Source organism: Lutjanus erythropterus, chromosome 6 (assembly GCF_056507025.1).
Source record: "Lutjanus erythropterus isolate fLutEry1 chromosome 6, fLutEry1.hap2, whole genome shotgun sequence".
Lineage (NCBI taxonomy): Eukaryota > Metazoa > Chordata > Actinopteri > Lutjaniformes > Lutjanidae > Lutjanus > Lutjanus erythropterus.
The window spans coordinates 14,114,801-14,140,308 of record NC_139322.1 but is presented as its reverse complement, the minus strand read 5'-3'; the positions used below and the strand labels follow the sequence as shown (position 1 = coordinate 14,140,308).

Sequence of the window (25,508 nt, the reverse complement as noted above, 5' to 3'; positions counted from 1 at the left end):
ATTCAGTCGGCTGTGTAACCAGGAAATAAACCCGGAAGCTAGAAAACTGTTTCAGCTTATGCACCAGGCGAGCAACTCTCACTGGACTGAATGAACGCCATTTTTGCATACAGTATCTAGTTCCATGTCAGTCATAGATCTATGCTAGGGATTGTGTCTATTCTATTCTAATCTATTTTTTATACAGGTGTGGATAAAGACCAGCTAATTTATGATATGTCAGACAAAATCAAAACAGAGATGGAAACTAATGCAAAGAAAAGGAAATTAAGGTCCCACACACACAGAATGGACAGCAAAGCAGAGGCAGAGCAGTAGGAAAGACATATGTCCACCTGCTTTGTCCACAGTTGTTGTTTGCAACAACCACAGCACACTTGCTAAGCTAATAACAAAGTGTTAGACATGTTCAAGATATTGTTGTTATAGAGGCAAAAAAAGAAGTGCTTCATCCTGGCACCCTTCCAACATGGACACAAGCCCTTTACTCATTTAATCAGATGAATCATTTTATTTTAAATTTTTTGATTTTGTTCAAGCATTTGACATTTTTTTAGGGTGATGATATAACAAGAGACATTCAAAGTATTATCTGAAGACCTCAATAAAAGAGCAACAATATCAGATGGCTTATTGCCACATTTACTACATATATTCAAAGTCCCCACTGAATTGATGACTTTTAGTCTGGTGCCATCATCAGGGCAAAATTTACCAGTACTCTGGTTTAGGACCAAATATCTGCAAAACTAATGAAATCCCTTTAGACTCAGATGTACTTTGTGTTTAGTAGCAATAAGCAAATGCTAGCAGGCTAACAGACTAAACTATGATGGTAAATATAGTAAACATTGCATTTAACTGCATTTACATATTAGGATTGCCCAGGTTAAAGACTGTTTAAGTGACTCTCTCAGTCCAAATCAGCCCAGCAGTTCACTTCAGCTCACTTCAGTTCCAACAGCCTGACAGAAGAAAAAACAAAACAAAAAAACAGCCCAGTCTTTCATGAGTTTGAGACCTAATTTTATAAACTTACTAAACTTTTGTAATCATTTAATTTTAGCTGGGTGGTTAATAACATGTTTCTGTAGTGTGACAGAACACATTTAATATTGTTTACATGAACTTTAAAGATCTTTAAAGCACTACGCCGTGGCAAATGTGTGGCTGTAGTTCCTTAATCTTGTTTTAAACTGTCTCTCAGGAGTTACTAAAAAAATGTAAAGAAATAATTGAACAAAAAGCCTAAACAATAGATAAGCCATCAACTAACATGACATGACATGATGTATCAGCTGGTTATTTTCTTGAGTAACTAATCATTTGGTAAATAAAATCTCAGAAAATAGCAAAATATTTTCATCTCATTTTGTTCAAGTCCAAGGTTAAAGTGTCTTATTTTGTCGGTCCAAAACCCAAAGATATTCAGTTTAATATGATATAAAACAGGATGCAAACAGAATTTTATGCAATTTTTGCATGAAAAATCACTTACAAATGTTCAATTATGAAAATAGCGGGTGATTAGTTTTCTGTCGGTTGACCAATCGATTAATCATCATCATACATTATGTAATACAAAATTCCATAGCATTACATAGATTTCATTTTCTAACATACATATAGTGCAGTGAAAACTTGAAACTTCTTTCTGGTTATGCTGAGACAGACTGTGGTGATTTATTAGCATGCAGTACCTCTTCTCTTATCCATTTCTAAGCTCTCATCCTACAAAGAAGTGAATAAATAAATAAGAAACATAAAGCAAAGCAGTGATGGTTGAAATGGGAGGGGTCTAATCCTGGTATGTTCCTTAACATTATGTAAAAAGCCTCCTGATCCTGTTGACCCCCTCGCTGTCACCAGTTGGTACAGGCCACAATGCCGTAGCCCACTATCACTCTCCCCCCCCCGTCCCTAAGCTGCACAGCTCCTTACAACCCAACTGAGCCTGTCTGACAGAGAGAGCAGGAGAGTGTATGTGTGTGTGTGTCTGTGTGTGTGAGACACAGAGAGGCGGCCGAGATGAGAGTGTGAAGCAGTGAGAGGGAAAACCTTGAAAGAGCAGCAAAGGCGTTCAAAAGTGGGGGGGGAGGGAGACGCCGGCGAACACAGCAAAAAGGCAGAGCAGAATAGAAGGAAGGGAGGAGAAGAGGGACATAAAGTGTGATCTTTGACAGCTCTGGTGGTGCCAAAGTCAAGAGATGCAATGACCAGATGACCAGCCACTACAAACACCAACATCCTGTCCTGGAGCCTTGACAGGAGAGGACAACAAATAATCTACACACACTCAGAGGCAAAACACTGTCTTCAGCCAGTCACACATCCACTGGATCATGTCGTCTACTGGGTCAGCCAACCACAACAAGCGTCTGGCATGTAAGTAACCAACCAACCAACCAACCAACCGTATATGAGTTAACAGAAATGCAGCTGAAGACTACAGACTTACTACACAGTACAATATACTGTAACTTAATGTCTTGTATAGGGATTTACTCTGCATTGTTGTAATTTAACACTTTATGTGCTCTTTTTTCATTCTGATGATGTATTTACTACTTTCATTTCCACAGTGTCTCTCAGGATATTTTCCCAGGCAAGGGGGAAAGTTTTATTGCACAGACAGTATTAATTCCCTTCTACCGGTTCAGCTTCACATGAATCACAACTAATCATTCAGAGCCTCACAAAAAACAGTAGATTCCTTCATGTGAGGAATTGAATTCTGCATTAGTTGTCGCTTTTAATAACAAATTATATTAGCTGTACTTCATGTTACATAGAGTGTGTATGGGAGGTAGTGCATGTCTGTTACATAATTTTCTCCAGGCTATGGTACTGAAAATTGCCCCCCAAGGATTCATTAATTCATTACTCACTAAAAAACATTAAATTAGGCTGCACATGTTCAAGTTGTTCTTTTACTTTTTGGTCCAGCCTTGAAACAAGCCTCATTAGCAACTACTGTACTACTTCCCCAAAATAATAATAACAGCCGCAGGCCGTCTCTTTTTAAACTAAGTTAGCCTGACAGGCTTGATGGTGCTGCTGATGCAGATGAGGTTTAATCACAGTGAAGGGATAACGACTACTTCTTCTTTGAGTCTGACTAAGCTAAAGGAAGAAGATCTTTATATAGACCGAAGAAAGACATGCTAACTGCTACCTGCTCACCAGAGGAACACTGTCTCACTTCCTAAGTGAAGAAAATTACACAACATGAATTGTTTTTTTTTTTTTGTGTTAAGACAATAATCTGTTATTTCCCATACTACTTGCTGCTTTAATTACTGTGTTTGTCTGTGGTGCTGCATATGAGTGTTTTTGTACAGCTTGTACAGACTGGGGCTGCATGATATGTTAAAAAAACAAAACATTGCAATTATTTTGGCAGATATTGTGATTGCAATATGATTCATGATAAGTGGGAATGATCTTTTTTGCATCATTTTCACTTTAAGAAAAAAAAAATATATATAATGATGAGACATTTGTTGAATCAGTACTAAACAAATATGTTTTCTTACATCTGGAGAAGAAGATTTGCAGGTCAGGGCTTCTCTGAAGAACTACAGTATTTCATTATAATGCTGCTTTGTCACACACTTTACATTTATTAAAAAATGCAGCTTCTGTGATTTGGATATTTCAGTAGATATTTAGAATAACTGTGCAGCCCTAGTACAGACAAGAAGAAAAAGGAGTATACAGTATATGAGCTCTGTGGTGTCTGCTGAAAGCCCTGTTTTGACTGACCTAAATAGGGAACAGTGGACATGGATGGAGGTCATGTTTGCATTTAGCCCTGAGTGAAGTGCCTTAATGGCTTTGGGAATTGGAATAGGAATGGCCTGCACTATCTGATCAGACACTTAGGGAGGAAGGTGGTCAGACAAGACTCAAAATATAATCACAGGACCGGGATCATAGGGACCTGAGGATGACGATAAAGTAATGAAACAGATGTAGATTTAAATTAAAGATAAAAATCAGTGGGATTTGTCAAAGTTTGGGATTGTAAATGCACCAAAAAGATAGTTGATTGCCTCATTCCCATGATGTTAAATACCGCCATTTTGGGTGGGTAAAGTGTCACGAACACAGCACGATAATAAAAAAAAAATAAGGAAATACAGCTACCAGCATACACTTCTAATGGATCATTAGAATAATTGAAAAGGATTATGTTTATACGAGTCTTCAGGAAAAATGTTACATATGTGCTCATATAAAGTATTTGTTCCTCCAGGCTTCAGGTAGAGCTTCCTGCAGTATGACGTAGTTTGACGATGATAAGTCTGGATTTACTTTCTACTACATGGCCGTATGTTTATGGATGTGTGTGTGTGTGTGTGTGTGTGTGTGTGTGGGCAGAGGTGGGAGTGGGGAAGCATGGTGGGGGAGGTTCCTGTTGTGGTGCAGTGATCTCACTCATAAATGATTTATGCTTGATGGACTGCTGTGGCTATACGAGGCCAGCAGAGGAGCGGGATTGGTTCGGTAAATAATAGCAGTAATACCTAAAAATGATGTGCCCGTATACTGCTGAGAGCTGGGTGACACCATTCTTGGGCCCCGGGGGGAATAACAGGAGCTGCAGGAGAGGAGGGGTGGAGTTTGAGATAGATGAGCTGTCAAATGTGACTGGCCATGCAGTGCAACTGCTTTAAACACCCGGTCTCTCTGTTCCCACTGAAAACAGAAAGATGATCATGGGATTTCTTTTTCCGCTTGCCACAAGGGGATTGACTGCTTCACCATGTGACTCTTTGGTTCAATAGGAACATTTGTTCCCTTCTTCCAGTGCTGTTCCCAGGACTCTTGATGTATGACTGCACCATTAAAATGACGCATGTTCTGAGAGCTGAATGTTTTCATCATGGAAGAGATGTTGATAAGTAGGGCTGAGCAATATAGTGGTATCATATTGATATTATTATATGAGATTAGATATCTTCTTAGAATTTGGATATCCATTATATCATGATATGACATGAGTGTTGTGTTTTCCTGGTTTTAAAGGCTGCATTACGGTAAAATGATGTAATTTTCGGAACTTAACACACTGTTCTCGCTGTATTATTGCAAAATGTACTTTCAAATGGTCCCTGTCACTGTCTTACTATTATACATGATGTTATTGGATTAATAATACTGCTGCATTTATCTGTATGTTGCATTTTACTGCTGTGCATGTTTAAGACTGAGTTCATTTTAATTACTTTATATACTGTTGAGTAGTTTAATCTACACACATGCATCATATTCTTTAAGATAATAATATGTTTACACTATTTGAGAATTTATGGCTTGTTTATTAGAGAATAAAAAATATGTAAATCAAGATAAATGTAGTATATCGCAGATTAGCTTAATAATATTGAGATATTATGTATACGCTATATTGCTCAGCCCTACTGATTAGGTATCCAGGAAGAAGATAACTGCACATTGCATGCTGGGGCAAAATCAAGCAAGCTAAGAGACCGATGTGTCATATTTGAAATGGGAATATAAGGACTAGCAGTGTGGATTACCAGGAGCAGAGTGTCAAAAGGATCAGACTCTGGAAGAAAAATCATGTGCTTCAGCTCAACTGTCACCTTTGGCCTTGGACCACCACTCTCTGAAATGCACACACAAACCACATTTACATCTTGTTACCTGATACAAAGAAGAGTTTATGATCTTATCAGCAACACTTCAGGAGTGAAAATATCTTAAAGAGAAAGAAATGTGGACTACAGAGAGGATAAAGAAAAAAAAGATTTTTTCTTGTAGTGCTAAAGCCAATGAAATGTTTTCTATTCAGTGTGTGTGTTTGCCTTGACACACATCAAATGCACATAAAATGCATGGATTCACTGCAGCCTTGTATTTGTCAGCGTGAGGCTTAGCTGAGGCGAGCAGAGCCAGTAAAGCCTCAAATCACTGACTCTACAGTTACTTTATACCAGCAATAATGCACAGCAGGCTCAGGTTGCATAACACCACATTCTCCTTTCTTTAACAAATTTCTTTCTTTCTTTCTTTCCTCCTTCCTTCCTTCCCCACAAACTCAGCCAACACACACACATCCTACATGCATGTGCACACAACCAAGTCAGTAAACTGTGAAGTCATGCACTACAATGCAGTGGGAGTCCAGTGTTGTAGGGTGTGCAGTTGAAGGATTGTACCAGCATTATGTAACAGTAAGCCCTAGGTAATTATGGTTCAGTGTGGGCTGAGATGGAGCAGGGATTTCTGGGTAGGGGGCATATAGGTCCTGTCCTGTCACAGATCACAAGGGTTGTGGAATTTCAGAGGGCAGCGCTTAAAATACTGTAAAGCTTAACTCAGTTTGTGGCTCACAGCATTTCAATTCAAAGGGGCTTTATTGGTGTGGGAAACAGATGTTTACATCGCCAAGGCAAGTGTGAAAAAGTAAAAACACAAAAGAAAAATGTGCATGAACAGAAAAAAATGGGATTTTGCAAAGAATATACATAACATACTGTAACTGTCCAATTAGTGACATGAACCTTGACAAAAGAGCTATGGTATTATATTCAGTATTAATTTTGTTACATTGCATCTCAATAATTGTGAGCACAACAATTCAGCCCACTCTCCTCCTCCAATGGCAAATAAATCCACATTTTGCCTTTTCCTCAAAGTCCGTGGCCTGAGGTCAGTGGAGATCTGTGGGCTTAGCCCTGATGTATTTGAATGTGTCCAGGATTATGTGTTGATTAATAAATATTGCCATATAAATAAGCAATGAAATGGAAATATGGTGTGAGAGTTGGAAGCCAAGTTTAGACTGGTCACATCACTGACCCACTGTTATTATCGATTCACAAACCTGAAACATCTGTCGTTAACTGGCCGGCGGTGCTGAACCACTTTCTGGTGTCTGAAGTTGGCTCCTCATCAACAAAGCTGAAGTTGATTGACTGATGAGAAATGTCACAAAGCTGGATTTATTTTTTTAAAATTACAAACATTTAGGGCTGGTGCCTAAACCAGCCACTCACATTTACCAAGCTCTTGGAAGTAAACTTGAGTATTTCAGAGAACACAGTTTTGTAAGCAGGCACAGCGCTCTTGTCACGCTTTAGATTTATCCATATGTCAAGATAACTTTTACATACAGAATGTGAACGAAGGTATCTTTTTTAAAATAAAATCAAAAACACAAGCAAAGGAGAAATTGATGAATTAGGACCGTTTGTCTGTCTTAGAATACTGTAAGCTCCGAACATTGTTTGCCTTAAACTAACACCAGTAACCTAGCAATAGGTAATAAAGTACTTGCTCTTGGTGGAAACAACTGGGTCTGCGTAAATAATATCATAAAGAGTGCAGTCAAGACCTCAAGGCTATGAAAAGAGCTTATAACTTATGTAATGATGTATTGCTATACAAATAAAAGTGAACTGAATTAAATACTGAGCAGAACAATCACCACATGAGAGAAAGCCGCACTTTGAGTTTGAATACTGTAGTTTAATATTGAACAAAACATGCTGTTTGCACACTGTTACTATAATTACTTAATACTTAAAGTGGAAAGCAGACAACTTTTCAGCTCCCTTGTATTCAAAGTAGAATTTGTGTTGTGCTGGTGTGGCAAAAACAGCAGGTGTTTTGTCAAAGTCTGTTTCCCTGTTGAAGTGTCCGCTCTTACCTTTCTCTGCTATAACTAACCATAACCTACTCCTCAACTACAGAGAGCACCACGAGAGACCCTATCTGATGCAGGAACAGACTTTGACACAACACCGCATCACTTTCTGTTTCCTCTGAGTCAGACCTGAGCTCTGTGAAGAAATTAGTCGACTGGTAATCGCGCATTTATGACATTAGTTTAATTATTAGATACAAATTTTGGGGGTATGAAGCGAGCGGCCTGTTGAATACTAACAGAAAAATGGTTATGACTCTGAATGTGTTGGAACAAACAGCAGGGAGACTGAACATATTGCTATTAATTTTTTATTAATAAAGCATACCCTCGTCTAAAAGACAGGAATAACTTCCAACCTACAAAAACGATTACTCACATACTTATGAACCTCACACCTCAACTGCTTCACGGCTCCTTGAAGTTGAAGTTGAAGTTTAATAGGACTGTTAACTAGTTAACTGGCTTGTGGCAGCAAGTAACAGTGCGCCGGAGACTACAGTGTTACAAGAAAACAGGGCTGTGTTGCAAAAATCAATGTGCCAAACAGTGGGGCTATTGCAATGATGTGCACTGCATAGTAATAACATGGTCTGAGTAACTATTGCTTTACTTTACTTTAATCTGAATCTGAAACTTGGATGGTGTCATTATTCTATAGCCAGTACAATGTGCAACATTTTACATTTTAAAGCAAAAAACGCTGTCTATACATATTTTAAACAAGATAGATTGCTGTCTCCACTGGCCAAATTTGCATCTTTAAATTTTTCAACCACCCAGGCTTCAATGAAGTGAATAAGAGATGCTATAAACAGTCTCAGAGGTTGGTGCTGATGTTGATTTTACTGCGTTGTAAATGTGGAAAATTGTAATGTTGCTATGGTAAAACCTCACAATCTCATTTGGGGAGGAGGTGCAGGTTCAGCACAGAAGCCTTCAGTTCTCAAACTCCTTCACAGGCTCCGCGAAGTGGAGGAGTGGAGGAGGAGGAGTAGTCCCAGAGCTGAGACTAAAGCTCTAATTCCTGGATCCTGTTATGCAGTGGTGATGGTAACAACATTGCTACTGTGTCCCAGGGTTATCATCAGCAGAATGAGTTTGAGATGTAAGACACTGCCAGAACCACTTTTTGCGCACAGCAGTCACACTGAATTATTAATTCTGGCTTTCTTTTCATATAATATTGTTTTTACTGTCCATCAGTGGTTGCAACAATTCCATGATGTGTTTCAGTACAGTGTCAGCAGCAGACATACAATACATCTAGTGAATCAGTGTGGAACGAGCATACTTCTTTCTTCTCTCTCCTTTCCTTTTCTCTTTTCCTCTTGTTTTATAAGCTGTGTCTCTTAATACCTCAAGGCCAACACTTCTTCAACAAAGCAACAGTCAGTCACAGCTGTTCCTTGACCCACCTACCATAAATCCATTCCATGTGACCTGTATTTTGTAACCTCGATAAGAGCAAAGCAGCAGCCTAAAAACTGAATGAGCTGCCTCGTTTGTCACCGGAACCGTTTCGTCAGCCTTTGTGACCCTTGCACAAACTTCTCTGACGATTGCTCATTTTCTCCAGAACTGTGTGTCACAAGCTTTACGTTCTTTTGAAGTGCCTCTGGGAGACTTGAACTTGTGGAACAAATATCAACCATGTAAGGATTGTTGTTGGTTAACAACCTCTGTCAAAAGCAAGGGATTCCCCCATGGAGGATGTTAACACCATCTTGGTCTCACACAGAGCATGGTAGTAACGTAACCTCAGCCAATTTGCATGAGGACCTCCTACACGTCTTGCACAGCAGGGTGGAAGAAAACTCAGAGGTTATCTGGATGAGTCAGTCTTTTACATACATGTTTTTCTCCCACATAGGGACAGACAGACGGAGACGTGCTGCTGAGCCTGTGCGTGGGTCGGCCATGTCCACCGGCTATCTCGAGTTGAGTAGTGACAGAGAGAGAGAGACAGAGACAGAGAGAGAGACAGAGAGAGAGAGAGAGAGAGACCCCCCAAAAGGGCCAGCAGGCATAACGGAAGTTTACATAAGCTGTGTAGTTTCATCATCATCATCAGAAGCCTTGTCATTGCTTTTAGAACTTATAGTAGCTGGTTTATTTGTTTCAAGCTTCCCACTGCTGCTGAATAATGACTTCTGAATGATCGTCCATGGATGCTGGCAGGTTGGCACATTGAGGCCATTGGTCTCAGTATGACAACTAAATACGATGACATGCCTTGATCTGCAATGACAAAACACTATGCAAATACCAAGTCACACTGTTCTTTTTGCTGTGCTGTCTTGCTGGATGATCTCTGTGGGGCAGTGGATTTCTGCATTTGCATGTCTTTATGTCTATATACTGTATGTGGGCAAATGGTGTCAGTGGTGGATAGGGTTGGGCAATACGTATATCGATATTGTATCAACAATGGGATGTGAGACTATATATTGTTTTAGATTTTAAACATTATATTGTGATATGACATAAGTGTATTTTCTGTGTTTTCAACAGTAAAGGTACAGTGAAGTGATGTAATTTTCTGAACGTACCAAACTGTTTTACCTGTTCTTGTCATGGTTTGGGGTTTTTGTTGGTCGTTTCCTGTTTTATTTTGCAGTTCTTTCCTTCCCTCCTGTTTCTGTCTGCCTTGCCTTACTGGCCCTGGTTTTTCCCGTGGTGTATTTATACTCACCTGTTTCTCTGCCTCATGGCCTGATGGTGCTGAGGCAAAGTAGACTTCAAAATCATTTAAGTGCAAGAAGTCAAATACGGATGATCAGGCAGGGAGAAGGCAAAAGTCCATAAACCAGGAAAGTAATAAAGTTTTAAAAAAAAAAGCACAAGAGGGGGAAGAAATGCTAAAAACACTGAAAACACAAGGAAAGAAAGCAAACAATGTGACAACAAGGCGTGGAAACAGGTGAATATTTATACACAGGGATGACTGTGGGGAAAATCAGGGGGGCCTGATTTATTTGCCAAATGAAACATGAGCTAGCAGATTTTTATGGTTCTCAGGCAAGGCTTCTCCAGTATCAGCATTTGGTGCTTTTCTTGTTCTAAAATTGTCTCAAACTTGATATCTGTGGGTTTTGGACTGCTGACATTCAAAACAGTGACATCGCCTTTAGAAATTATGATGATGTTTAATTGTTTTCTGATGCTCTGACATTAAAGTCATGCACATAATCAACACAAATCAACATTATGTTAATATTCATCAAACCATTCACTTCAGTCTTTGCTTACATTAATTTGTCTCCTGTTTTCAGTACAGTACATTGCAGTTTAGGAGCCTGGAGGATTGACTGTGATGAGCCACATGAGCAAAATTGGCATAAAACGCCCAGGCCTCGTGTTTACCTCGGTAAATAAGTGCTACACATAACAGATTTTTTTTAGTTGGCTTACAGTAGAAACCAGTATGCTGAAGGTCAATGAATTTACATATTCAACATCAGATATTCAAATTTCTTTCTGTGCAACTGATGTAATCTTTGCTTCTGTTATTCCTACTTCAACTACTACCGCTTCTACAAATATTAATGCTAACACTACATACAGCATGAATAAAACATGATTTGTACATGGCAGTTGCAAGAGAAACTGTTGCTAATCCACTCTGGGAATTATTTATCAAATTTTATTATTCTTTATCATTATAAGAACAAGTATTAATGAGCCAAAATCTGCCAGAATCTGTTTTACCAGAATTGTAATGCAACGTGTGGTTGCATTTAAGTTATAATATTAAATACAAAAATTGAACGGGTGCTCTGGGGTTGGTCTGGCATCACAAATACCAGCAGTAAGATAAACATCTCAGCATGTTCCACTACATTACGTTTCTGCAGTAAATATGATCATGACAGTCACATTGTTGACATTAATGTCTGGACACTAGTTTCTTTTGAACAACACTGTGACTGTGTTCCCAGTTAGTGGAAATATCAGTCAGAGATTGTGAGTTGTTTCCTGCCTCCACAGACAGCTTGAATGACAGAATAAAGGGCTGTCGTTAGTGCATGAGAGTGGACACACACACACACACACACACACACACACCCCGAGGGCGGTGGAGCAGTGACTGACAGACTGACTGGCTGTGTCTCCAGAGACGGAGCTGTCTGAAGAGCGAGGCTCGGTGACACAGATGTGTTTGTTTTCAAACAAGAGAGACGTAGCACTCAAAAGGTCTGTAGATGAAGCAAAGTGGATGTTGTTGCTGTGCATGCAGGATCCATCTGTTGGCTTCATGTAAACATGTTAGTCATGGAGGCTTGTTACACATGCCACACACACAGGGTGAGAAAATGAGCATAAAGTAAATAGCATGCATACAGATACATGCACACAGAGTGCATAAGCAGACACAAATGCAGTTTATATGAACATGTGCGCACACAACACACAGACACACACACGTTAAAACCCTGGTGACATGAGTCAAAGTGTCAGTTCATGGAGCCCACTGGGCGAAGGCACAATGTGTGCTGAGGAGGATGTAGCACGGTTACACAACCACAGCTGGTCAGCCTGGCAGAGGTCAGTGCTGGAGGTAGACCTCAGGACAGATGCGCTCTTGTTTTTCAAAACATGTCTGTTCTGTCACGCACTGAAATAATAAAAAAAAAAAACTATCCGAGGAATGTCACACATTGCCAGCAAGGGGATCTTCAGGGATCTGCAAGGTTTGCAATGGCTGACTTGTCCTTTTCTGGACCCCTCAGCTGCATACATATGAGTCTTCAAACGCCAAGAAAGGAGTAACTGCAGCTCAGAGATGGCACTTGAGTAAGGGACACACTGACAAATGCTTACCCTAAGTTTCACGCTGTAGGTCGTTGTACTGAAATGTCTTTTATTGCAAATGCAGAAGACAGTGTGCAGGAGTCAATTGCTGTGACTCATTCGTGTACTTCTATACTTACACATGGTGGGCCAGGCGGCCAAGGTAGCAACCACAGCAAACACCGAATTATACAAGTATAAGTCATGCACACATTTTTATCAAAAGGCACCACTATACTGTTGTCGGATTAAAGCCACCAATGTTTATTTGGTTTTAAAGATTTGGTACCACAAATCAAATATAAATCAACACGCTGGTGTGTTGTCGGTGTGTGTTTTCGGCTGTAAAGCTCTGCCTGGGTTCAGTCCAACCATGAAGAAGAAGAGGCTGTGATCTCCAGCAAGGGCACAACGACCGTTCTCAATTTGAGACAACACTACCGTGTCAAAATTGGTGCGCTACACAAATGAGCACACAGTGTGCAAAATGCACTACATTACAGTGTACTAACAAAAGTCTCCCAGTTGAGAATCAGTATTTGTTTTGTACTGTCGACTAATGTTCTTCTCCTGTGCACCTGTTGATCTACAGGTGTGCAAAAGTGCTTTTTCACATTCCAAACCGATGCCAACATCAACACCATGCAAGCTAATGACAAGGTACTCCAACCAGTTTCTGTAAAAACATCCATGACACAGACATATTACAAGTTAGATACATCTGCACATATACATGTAAATGCAATGCAGATACTTGCATAAGGGTCCAACATATTTTATTAACAATAATGTTGTACTGTTGCAATCCAAACTTAAGGATTACGACAAGGAAGCTTGAATAAATGCTTTTTCAAAAGCTGAGTTTTGGGCAGTTTTTGCACAAGTTATTACTTCAAAAAAATTTAGCAGGAGATATTCAAGCAAATGTCTGGTCAGTTACATAGCCAATGTTATTCATTTAGTACAAATCTTCATTTGTTGTAAAACTGATTTTCAAACTGCATGTTTGTTTGACCGTGGCCACTAGAGACCAGTGTAATGTTGTGAGAACATTTTCGATTCTTTAAGAAAAGTCATAGAAAGATCTGACTGAAAGGAAAATGGAAGGAGAAAGGAAAAGAAATGAGAAGGGTAAAGAAAACAAGAAATAGTCATATGAATGATATGCAGAGACTATCCTGTATATGACATCAAGTTGCTAATACAAGTGAGACAATTATTTCATTTATTGTATGACAGACATTAGAATTTGTCTGCAAGTACAACTTAGTTATTGTTTGAAGTTAGATTTAATGCCACATTGATTGGTAACTACTTTTAAAAAGATATAAGAACAGGGTCCTTTATTTTTTCTTTTGACATTAACTTAATTGAATAAATTCAGTTCCATTTTATTTGAATATCTCTAAATCATATCCAAGCATGAAACTGGTTAAGGGGGAAAAAGTTGAACTGAGTGCGTGAGAAAGGCTGCGTTACTGCATGAGAGACTTATACTGACATGACAATGTCAAGCAGCTTCACTGCCTTACCTGAACGCAACATAACTGTGCTCAAGATCATAATAATTGCATGTTTGTACATTCTTTTCAGCAAACAGGTTTTAATTTCTTTGAAAGGCTGCTGTAAATCACCAAACCTTATCTTGTAAAACAGGCCTAGAATCATAAGGAGTAGCTGGTTCAGCTGCTTCACCCTTCATAAGAACAGATCTTCTTGTTAACAATAATAACTAAGTCTATCTGGTGCACCTTAACACTCCTTCAACAGTTCTTGCTGACATTTGTTTCCTCACACAATCTTTGCTCGTCTTTTGTCTGGTTTGGCTCCACATAATTTGCGTCTGGCATGTGCTAATGTGGTAACTATGGTTTGGCTTTTTCCACACAGCAGATCACAGACTGGTTTGGGCTCACACTTTACTGTGACAAGCAGTGAACTGACTGATTTCATCTTCACAAGTGCTTGCTGTGTTTTTTTTTCTTTTTTTGGATAATGGATCTGCACAAAATAGTCTAAGTTGGTGAAGTGAAATGAGAAAAAAAAAGGAAAAACTGAAAATTACTTTCAGAAGTCACATAATTAGTGAAGTAAAGTCCACCTGTGTGCAGTCTAAGTGTCACATGATCTGTCAGTATATATACACCTTTTCTGAAAGGCCCCAGAAGCTACAAAACCACTAAGAGGAACCACTGAAAAAAAAAAACACCATGAAGACCAAGAAGCTCTCCAAACAAATCAGGGACAAAGTTGTTGAGAAGTACAAGTCAGAATTGGGTAATAAAAAATATCCAAATCTTTGATGATCCCCTGGGAGGCAAGGAGAGCATTAACCAGAGAAGCAACACAGAGACCAAAGGTAACTCTAAAGGCGCTGCAGAGCTCCACAGCAGAGACTGGAGTATCTGTCCATAGGACCACAATAAGCTGTACACTCCACAGAGCTGGGCTTTATGGAAGAGTGGCCAGAAAAAGGCCATTACTTAAAGATAAAAATAAGAAAGAACATTTTGAGTTTGCCAAAAGGCATGTGGGAAACTCCCCAAATGTATGGAGGAAGGTGCTTTGGACAGATGAGAATAAAATCAAACTTTTTGGCCACTGAGGAAAATGTTGTCTGGCGCAAACCCAACACATCTTATCATCCCAAGAGCACCATCCCCACAGTGAAACATGGCGGTGGCAGCATCATGCTGTGGGGCTGTATTTCAGCAGCAGGGACTGAAAGATGGATGGTGCTAAATACAGGGACATTCTTGAGCAAAATCTGTTTCAGTCTGCCAGTGATTTGAGACTGGGACGGAGGTTCACCTTCCAGCAGGACAATGACCCTAAGCATCCTGCTAAAGCAACACTCGAGTGGTTTAAGGGGAAAAATTTAAATGTGTTAGAATGGCCTAGTCAAAGCCCAGACCTTTATCCAATTGAGAATCTGTGGTCAGACTTGAAGATTGCTGTTCATCAGCAGAACCCATCCAACTTGAAGGAGCCGGAAGCAGTTTTGCCTTGAGGAATGGGAAAAAATCCATGTGGCTAGATGTGGCAAGCTCATAGAGACTTATCCAAAGCAACTTGCAGCTGTAAGTGTTGCAAAAGGTGGCTCTACGAAGTACTGATTTTAGGGGGGTGAATAGTTGTTATTTGTTGTTTGCTTCTCAGTAAAAAAATAAATCTCATCTTCAAAGTTCTGTAAATGAAATGATGCAAACCCTCAAACAGTCCATATTAATTCCAGGTTGTGAGGCAACAAAACACGGAAAATGCCAAGGGGGGTGAATACTTTTGCAAGGCACTGTACATAATACATAATACGGCAACCTGTACTTCTACTGTATATATCTATGCATTGATTTATCTGTGCAGATAAAACAGCGACGGAGCTGACTGTCACGTTTGATTGTCTTTATGGACGCCGCTTTCAATAGGCAGGCTCTCGACCTGCTCCACCCGCTTACCCCAGAAAATTAGTTCTCATCGGATGTGCATGACTCATGAAATCAAAACAGGTCATCACTAAAAATTTGCATATTAGATGTTTGAATACCTGTATAACAAACGTTAGCTTGTGTTAGAGCAAGTGCTGGCAGCACTCATGAAGTGATCAAACACTGGCAAGATCCAGCAAATGCCAAATAGTATTAAATATCTTTAGGTGTTGCCTATTTTTCTTTTAGATGAGCAGATGGCACCTGTGTTGATTTAGATGTTTGGTAACCACAAACTAAAAGGCCTCGGCCAATTATAGGAGCTGGCAAGTGTTTTTTTATGACATTAATCTGTTTAGGCACTGACATCCAGACATTGCACAGACTTGTGGTTTAGAAACTGCTGCCAGTTTTGACATTTCATCTATTAGAGTCCTTTAAGTTTTGAAAAAATACCAGGAAACCACACATACGCGCACACACACACGCGCGTGCGCACACACCTCCATCTCAATCAACCCCTTAACCTTTTTAAGACTGGGAATGATAAGCAACAAAGACAATAAGCGTAAGACAGAATGAAAAAGATCACTCTGATTCCATCTGCAATCAAGAACAAGCTAATTATTTTGCATTGTTAAAATACATATATCTTCAAGAAATAGTGAATTTTAAATTACAAATCTGCATTATGAGACAGTTGAAGTGCATGTTTTTAATCTATTCTTTTGTATGTGTCTTGTTCTGGCGGTCAGCGGAGACAGACAACTCTCAGAGGATGCTGGACAATGATACCTCCCAGCACCTGAAGCTGAAGGAGAGGCAACGCTTTTTTGAAGAGGTCTACCAGCACGATGTTGACAACTACCTGCCCTCGTCTCACCTGCAGATCGACTGCAGGAAACGTGAGTGACTCTTTATCACATGTCATTCTGTCCTGTGGGCAAAAAAAAAACAAAAAACAGATTCATTGAAAGAGAGAGAGGACAGGAAAATTCAAAATGAAGATTTTCATCCATCCTATTGCTATCGGACATAAATTTCATCATTATGAGATTTTGACATTCGCTTATACTCAGTAAATTCTGAGATAGTCTTCCTCCCATCTCAGCCTGTTCCAAATTTAACCCCCTGTGTGCATTATGGTGCCAGTTTGTGATTTTTTTTTTGTCATGAAATAGACAAAATAAATATTATTTGAATAAATCTTTTATATTTTTTTTAGGGTAAGCACTAGGGTGCATTACCTTCAAGCAACACTATACCATTATGGTAAGGAATGACAAAAGAGTTACTGTCAGTTTGAATACAATTTATTACAACAGTAATGGAAAATATTCAGTTTAAAAATTGATGTCATTTAAAATAGAAAAAAGATTGATAATCAACTCTTTTGATAAGTTTATCTGGACATTAATGAATTAATGAACGTGTTAAAGAGTATAAGCATGTTTCAGCAAACATTGCATCAACAATTTCTAAAATCAAATTATCATAACTCTTTCCAAAATACACACTGAGACGCATTTCAGTGTTTCGTCATGTGTAGGACATTTAAATGTTTTTTTTTCATGTGTCTTGCACTGTTGTCGAATTTGTTTCATTATGAGTTAAAATAGAGTAAAATGGTCATTGCATTCTACGCTCTGTCTTATAATGGTTGAACAGTATATAAACCTAAATACACAATATCAAGAATGTCATGGTGGGATTACATACTGGTATGGCGTTATTTCAAGCCAGCATTTACATTTTAAGAGTTTTCCATTAATTTATTGTCAAATCAAGTACATTAAACAATTAAAAATTAGGCCGCAGAAAAAGCAATACAGCGTGACTTCCAGGGCATCAAGTGACAAATTAAAACACTGGTGTTTCCTGAGGGTCTGCCTATGTTTTAAAATACTGCACCATGATTGAGGATGTAGTGTGTGAGCGTAAAGGGCCTCAGATGGGTGCATTACCAGGAGGCAACACCGTACGATAGAGGGTTAAGATCTTGACATGCCTCTTTTCTTTAACTGCACTGATCTTTATTTGTCTGAAATAATCAACAGTAAGACCCCAAAGAAAACTTAACTGACTTACAAATGAGCCCGTACAATATCAGGAATTTAATCTGTTTCCAGAGTTGTCTCACTTCTTCCTCAGCCATATTACTTTTTCTCTGTGTTTGTGCTGGTTTATAGTTTTAAGCATTCGTACATTAGGTCGCTTTTACATTTTTTGGCACCAGCTGTAGTTTACAATATTGTGTTCCTGTTTTTGTCCCCCATATTAACGGTCAACATCACTGAGAGGCAATTTCTGTCTTTTATTCTGTGCCGCTTGCCACATTATGTTCCTATGCAAGACCCAATTTATATCTGAATCATGCGTGCCTTGTTATTTCTCTGTAAGGTTTTAAGGAGACATTTCCCAGAAGCACAACAAAATACATTCTGCTTTTCATGTGTTTCTTTTGTTTCACAAACTGGACAGGATAATTAGTTTAACTGATTTATTGTTTCGCTCCTAATCAATCGTAAAGGACAGGTTTCGGAGAAACAGGTCAGAACGCAGTAATCTCCAGATAAAAAGAAGGGTTATTTCCGAGCAGCTTAATAATACTCCTCACTCCTCTCTTCCTCTTACTGCAGTTGAATCGAGGGTCTTTAAGGACAGAGGGTGTCGTACACTGTACAGAATGCAAGGCCCCGTAAGGCAAATTTGTCATTCATGAGTTGGGCTGCACAGATAAAACTGACTTGATCTGACTTGAAAAGTGGGTGTGAAAGTCTTTGGAAGTTATATGCTTATTATCTGTACGTTGCTCAGCAGTACAACAGCAAGATTGAGAAAAATATTTCAGGTTTAAAATGCACTTTTAGCCTTTGTTTAATCGTTACTATTTATTGACACAATTAAAATAGACCTGAACATTTACAAAACAAGTGACAGTCGCTCAAAAATTAGAAATTTATTCCACTTTCATATTGAGTTTGCGCAACTCAATGTGCTGCTCGTGGACTTAGTGTCAAGATTCAAAGGATATGTATCTATTTTGTTATTAACAGTTCGGTTGTGTTACCTGTGTTGTTCTGCTTGTTTATGCAGCCCCCATGGGAAGTATTTCCTCTATGGAGGTGAACGTGGACGTCCTGGAGCAGATGGACCTGATGGACGTCTCTGACCAGGAGGCCCTCGATGTGTTTCTCAACTCAGGCGCAGGGGCAGATGAGGGAGCGCTGGCATCACCGCTACCAGGTGCATCGAATGTCTCTGAGCCACAATCGACCCACTGCCACTGTACTCTACTCCTCTTCTCTTCTTTTATGCAGATTTTGAAAAATAAAATAAAAATAAAGACAACAGCAAACCCAAAATGTCAAGACTTATTACTTATATTTTATGTATAGATAAATAAATAGTTTTTTGAAATTATTTATTATTATTATTCAGTTTCAATAATTAAACTTCATTTTTTAACAGTGAAATAAGGTTGTACATTGTGTCACAAGGGCAGTATGTGCACTGTGAAAAATAAAATTTGTTTAAAATTAAAAAAGTTCATGTCTGGGTTGCCTTAAAATTTTAAATTGACTGAATTTGAAAAGACAAGTTGAAGTAATAGTGTAATCATTTGAAACAAATAAACTAATTGATATTACTACAGTTGTACTTCAGAAAGCATGTTCAATAATCTTAAGATACAAAGCAAAACAAACACACTAAAACAATACAAACAAATTTGATTTCTTTTAACATTATTTCAGTTTGTCAGTCAGTTCTGCATTTCAAATAAAGAAGAACAGAACCTTCATCGTGGTTCACAGTGTTTCTATTATTGTGAAACGAAGCAACCATGACTCATTTTAAAGTGTATTAGACAAACACGCAGGTTTTCATTATATACACTGTAAAAAAAAAAAAAAGAAAAAAGAAAAAAAAGATCAATAATCCAAATTTTAAAAGCCAATGTACTGCAATAGATTTTTGAGTTTTGTGCCAAACTTAAACTTTAAAAGTTTTTACTAAATACTAATCTTTTGTTTTGATTATTTATTTTCCTTCTTTAGATAAACTAACAATTTTGAAGTTTTAGAAATCCAAAAATACTGTATTAAAAAAAACATTGAGTAAACTAATTTAAGTGAATAATGGCTAATATTTTAATATTTTCAATTAAAACAGTTTAATATTCAGGCACCCACATAATAACGAACAAGGTTCACAGCTCACTGAGACCAATTTTTGAAATACATTTCTAAAACTCAAAGATTTACGTTTATCTGAACACGAAAAGTAAATTATCTCAACTAAAGATTGTAGGCCAGCAAAACTTTTTTAAAGTTTATTTCAAAACTTAAGTTTGAGAGTTTGAATTTGAGTCAGAACTCTAAAATGTATTGCAGTAACTTGCCTTGAAATTTTGAACTGTCACTCATGGCTCATGTTTAGAAGTTAATGTTTGATTTATTAATTAACTTGAATAAATTAAACATGTAACTTGCCTTAAGTTAACACTGCACTGTGTTCTCATCGGCTTGGGATTCCTGTCGAAAGTTTAGAGGTTTAGGTAACTTTCATGGACAAAAGTAATATAAGAAACTTTCACTTAAACTTGCAGTAAAGAAAGGTACAGGAGTATTTGTTAGACATTATGGGTGTGACTGATCAAAGTTACATTCAATTACACTGAGTCATCTAATGGAAAGCAAGACATTTAATTAAATCTATGTTTCTCATCTGGTTTCACTATGAGTCATAAGGGCCATCATCAGCATTTGTTGATTTGTTATCAATCACATGCCTTTTATCAGGGAAGGGAACTGTCCAATGCACCTGCACATAAATAAAACTTACTGAGACTTCCAAATTAATCTGCACTTTTAATTGCATTTCAATGCAGAGATTTGTTACTAAAGAGAAACTTCTTTTAGCCCATGTAAATCTATTTGTGTGAGCCATATCAATTTCAAAAACACTGGATAATCAAGGTGAACGCTGCTGAAATAACTATGAATGACAGGTATGGACATGTTCTAACAGCTTCTGTTTACAGAGGGGGAGGACGAGGAAGAGGAGGAAGAGGACGAAGACGCGGAGGTGGTTTACAGGGAGCGTGCACCACTGAAACGGCAAAACGAAGTTCACCGCGGCTCCAAGTCTCGCATGTCCTCCACATCATCTGGTTCCAGTGACACCAGCGGGGGTGGAGCTGACACACCTGTGATCCAGTCAGATGATGAAGAAGTTCACGCCGACACTCTGCTGCTGACCTCGGTCCCCCATGCCAGAGATGAAGAAACAGAGGAGGAGGACGAGGAGGAAAGATGCCTTGCAACTAAATCTTCATAAAGACTGGTTTTTATGCACTGTAGAGATACACAGAGAGGGTCTGTCTCTCTGTCTCTCCACATTTGCTTTCCTTTGTTTTGGGGAAACCCTAGCATGGTTGACCTGGCTGTGATCTGCTTTGTCTTTTGAATGTTTACCTGAGTACATCAGATTTTTCTTTTCCACTAAAAATCCTCTCTATTTTTCCTAATATCTACTAATACTCTATTTTGTTTAAATTCTTGGCAATGGTGACATTCCAAGTTTCGTGACATCCATTCAGCATGTATGTAATATTAGTCATCCCACTCCCATGCACTAACATTTCGTGGCTAAGATGAACTGATTGTCAGTTCAGTCTCTGTTCCCATGAGTGCCAGAGGCAAACCTCCCTCATGCCCATTTTGTGTCTTGACAGCACAGGTGCCAAACAGCCATGTGAAACAGGAAGGCTGCAGAGCATCTTTGATTTACAGTCTTTTACAGAAGTACAAGAACAAAGACAGACTTAAGTCATGATCAAATAACAAATGCAGACAGAAATCCAAGGCCTTCTACAAAAAGCAAGTATTCATTGTCTATACCGATAACTGTTGGCAGGTCACAGAAGCTGCTGGAGGCAATCTCAACGTTGGGCAGGAGGCGGGATTCACATTGAATGGGTCGCCAATTATTCACAGGGCTGACACTGAGACAGACAAATAACCTGATCGGAATTCTTTGGACTGTGGAAGGAAATTACAGAAATCATGCAGGCACAGGCAGAACACACAGACTCCACTCGGCCCACAGGTTCGAAACAAGAAAACTCTTGGTGTGAAGCAACAGCAGAGCTGGGGAACCCGAGTCACATGACTTGACTCAAGTCAGACTCAAGTTGTAAATTTGAGGGCTTGAGACTTGCTCAATACTGATAAAAGACTCTAATTGACTTTGACTCGTTATTCATGACTTGATATTTGATTTAGATGAAATGACGTTGCATTTTTATTGAGAGAAGTTACACTTTTGTTTTTCAAATGTGATTGGGTGATTTCTACTGCAAAGCATGCAAACATCGAAGCCCACTAGGACATGGCAGACCAGCAGAGGCCAAAGTGCAAGACAGCTATCATGGAGGGAGGCTGAACCAAAAATAATAGAATTTCTCAGTGCTGTTGATGTGAATGTGTCTTTTAGCTTACTCATTGGCTGATCAAACTTTAGCTAGAAAGCTAACTTTACATTTAAGCACTTTTAGACTTGGATTTGAAATGATTATGCATTTTACTGAGAAGACGTATCGTTAATGTAAAAGACAATCTGAAGACTGATTCGGGGCCATTAAATCATGCAGGCATGTTACTAGCTAGCACAGGTGTGTGTTCATTTATAAATGCAGATGTAATGTTAGTCCTCTCACTGGTTGTAAACTTAACGTATAATCAAAGTCGCAGGCAAACAACAACTTTCGAGGAAGCTACTGAAAATGGAAAGTTACTGCCTTGATCTCAAATGGTACAAAGGGAAACAAGCTAGCAGCTGTTACCTTTTCTTTTGCTGTGATTTAGACATTTTAATAACGGACCCTCAAACAAGTTCCAACCTCTGGGTGACCTCTGGACACAGCATCGTGTCCCCCTGCTTCAATAAAAACTAATTAAAGTTTTAAAGAGTACTTTGGATTTTTCTCTCCTTCACTGGCATCCAGATTAGATCTAGATCCCCCGTCACCACCACTAACACCAGATGATTAGCAATCATTAACAATAATTGGTTGCACAATTACTGTCTCTGTAGCCTCAAGTTTGGCAATGCCTGGATTACCAGATCTCCTACGGAATACATCACCTGTACTGTGGCATAACAAACTGCCTTTGTCTCTGAGCCTGAAACCGGTTTTGTACTGAGAAAACATTAAGACTTCAAAGTGACGGCTATTGACTTTGTGGCTTGAAGGAGGACCTGATTGGATCAAGTTCAAAGTTCCACTGATGCTAATTAAGTGCAGGCATCATGCATCTTCTCTTTTGTGTTTTCAAAGGATCAAAATGAAGCAGGAATGAGGCGCAGTAAACAAAACCCAACGAAAGTCGCAATTTCTTTGGCATCATCATCAATCTTTTGCCGTGTGCATGTGCAAACTATTTACAGTATCATGAATGGAACTGTGTTTGTAAATGCATGCCATTTTGTTCTTGTAAGTGACTACTTTGTATGTTTTCTACAGAAGATTATTAGGGCCTGGCATGAAGAAAAGAATGAGAGGAAGAAGATTAGGGTTTTTTTTAATTATTATTTTGCATTTCAAGATGTCAAGAATAAAGTTGAACTTTCAGTATTTTTTCTTTTGCTTTTCTTTTGCACAATATTTCAAGTACTTCCTTCCCCCTTTTGACTTTATTGTCAATATTTTGACTTTATTCTCAACATTTCATCTTTATTTTTAATATATAAGAAATTCTTCCTCCTCTTTTTTTTCCTTACACCTGACTCTAATGCTCTTAGGTAGTTTTCATGTATGTATGTAACTACAATGTGATGCATTACTGTACTATGCAGGTGAAACCTGTACTTAATACCAAGTTACTCCTCTCCTCAATGTGAGATGTAATTTTGCGAGTGTGATATTTATGACCGAGAGCGAGTGATTCAGCTGACAAAGATTTGTTTGTTAATGCACACTGCGTAATGTATGCTTCTGTTTGTATTGGTGTGTGATTATATGGGTGTGTCTGTGAGGGTGTGGATGGTAAATAACACAACAGGTATACTACTGGTTGAGCCCGCAGCTCCTTTCAAAACAACCTTTTTACAGTGTTACTTAATAGTGTGTGTCTTTTTCCCATTTGAACATCTTGCTATGAACTAAATAAAAATGAAACAGATGTTAAAAGCATTGAATTTGCTGGGTTTTTTTTGCCTGTGTTGTCTTTCACTCACTAGCTTTTGGTTTCTCTTTTGCCTTTTCTCATTCTGTCATATTCTACGGTTGTCTCTCCACCACCTTCCTCTCAGAAGACTAAACCTAAACCTCTTCCTAACTGAGAAGTCAATAATATTATCTAACAAACAAAATGGAGGACTAAGGCTGTTTGCATGTTTTACAATGCTTAGGTCAGCATACTCTATAGAAAAGGGATAGGATCACATTTTTTCATGTCTTTCTTGAAACAACATATAGTTTTGCTTGCTTCAACCATTTCTTCTGTTCGCGGTGGATATTAAGAGAGAATTCCCTGCTATAAATCCTTCTGAAGATACCAATAAGAGAGCCATACATGTTTGAACAGAACAAAACTTACATTGAAATCACTTTATGGTGGGAAACCTTCTGGGCTTGTATGAACAGGAGGAGTGATTACAGTGAGCAAAACCTGTTCCAATGGACGCTCATATGGGAACCTGACAATTGTTTTAAACTGGAGGTGAAACATTTTGAACCTATCCTTTAAAACTGACATGCTCACACACTTTATGTTGTGCTTGCATGTGTGGGGGTGTGCCAGGGAGAAAAAAAAATGTCAGCACTGACGCATGCTGGAAGTTCTTCCTCTCCTCTCTGTGTATTGAGCTTTCTAGTTCTTCTAGTTTTACAAGTTTGCCTCTACAGATTAAGCTTACTGTTAGTTCAATCTACTCCTTTATTTACTCTCTCTTTCTCTCTCTCTCTCTCTCTCTCACTGTCATTTCAATGTCCGATCAATGCAACTCTCCTCCACCTGATTCCTCGTGTCTTTAGCCCTACAATGCTGCTATCAGCTTAAGAGGGGACGATTGCAGGTACTTTTCCCAAGAGCAATTCCATAGCAAGAAACCAAAAGTAGTGCTGTAAGTCTAAATATATACCCCAGTATATATTTTATCTTGTAAGGGGTCCTTGTCTAAGAAAAAAATGAGAACCTACATGCTAACGAAAACTCTGTCAACCTGCCAGCTATGGAACACTACATTGCATTGCAAGCAGTGGAGCAAACCATTGTGAAGCAAAGGAGGGTGGGGTGGCATGGAGTGGGGGGGGGGGGGGGGGGGTGGGGGGTCACGATCTTTTGAAACTTATGAACACACTAACTGGGAATACAAATCATGTTTTTCCCACGATGGTTGTCACTCCTGCCATATAAATAAATTGATTTAATTACTCTCTACACATTCTTTTCAAGTAAGCCTCTCCCGATTGAACTCTGTTGTTTCCGACCGCATCACTGTGGTGTGTGTTCTCTGTCGTGCCATATTTTTATTTTGTTTTCCACTCTATGACACAAAGTGTTTCTCTTGATTTTCTTTCTCTCTCTCTCTCTCTCTCTCTTTCT

The 25,508-nt window shown here is 38.8% G+C and overlaps 1 protein-coding gene across 1 annotated transcript; it reads left to right on the top strand.

Moving 5' to 3' along the window:
* The first annotated feature begins 1,917 nt into the window (after positions 1 to 1,917).
* On the top strand, positions 1,918 to 22,364 carry LOC146325003 (dysbindin-like). The gene is made up of 4 exons (XM_084720712.1): positions 1,918 to 2,385; positions 16,653 to 16,802; positions 18,994 to 19,143; positions 20,942 to 22,364. The coding sequence occupies exons 1-4, from the start codon at positions 2,343 to 2,345 to the stop codon at positions 21,235 to 21,237; spliced, it is 639 nt and encodes a 212-aa protein (XP_084576838.1). The 5' UTR covers positions 1,918 to 2,342; the 3' UTR covers positions 21,238 to 22,364.
* The last annotated feature ends 3,144 nt before the right edge of the window (positions 22,365 to 25,508 follow it).

Excerpts from the sequence above, each read along its gene's own strand:
- LOC146325003 (XM_084720712.1), top strand. The coding sequence starts at position 2,343 with ATGTCGTCTACTGGGTCAGCCAACCACAACAAGCGTCTGGCAT. Across the intron at positions 16,803-18,993 it reads GCAGATCGACTGCAGGAAAC|CCCCCATGGGAAGTATTTCC; the intron begins GTGAGTGACTCT and ends TTGTTTATGCAG. Across the intron at positions 19,144-20,941 it reads GCTGGCATCACCGCTACCAG|AGGGGGAGGACGAGGAAGAG; the intron begins GTGCATCGAATG and ends TTCTGTTTACAG.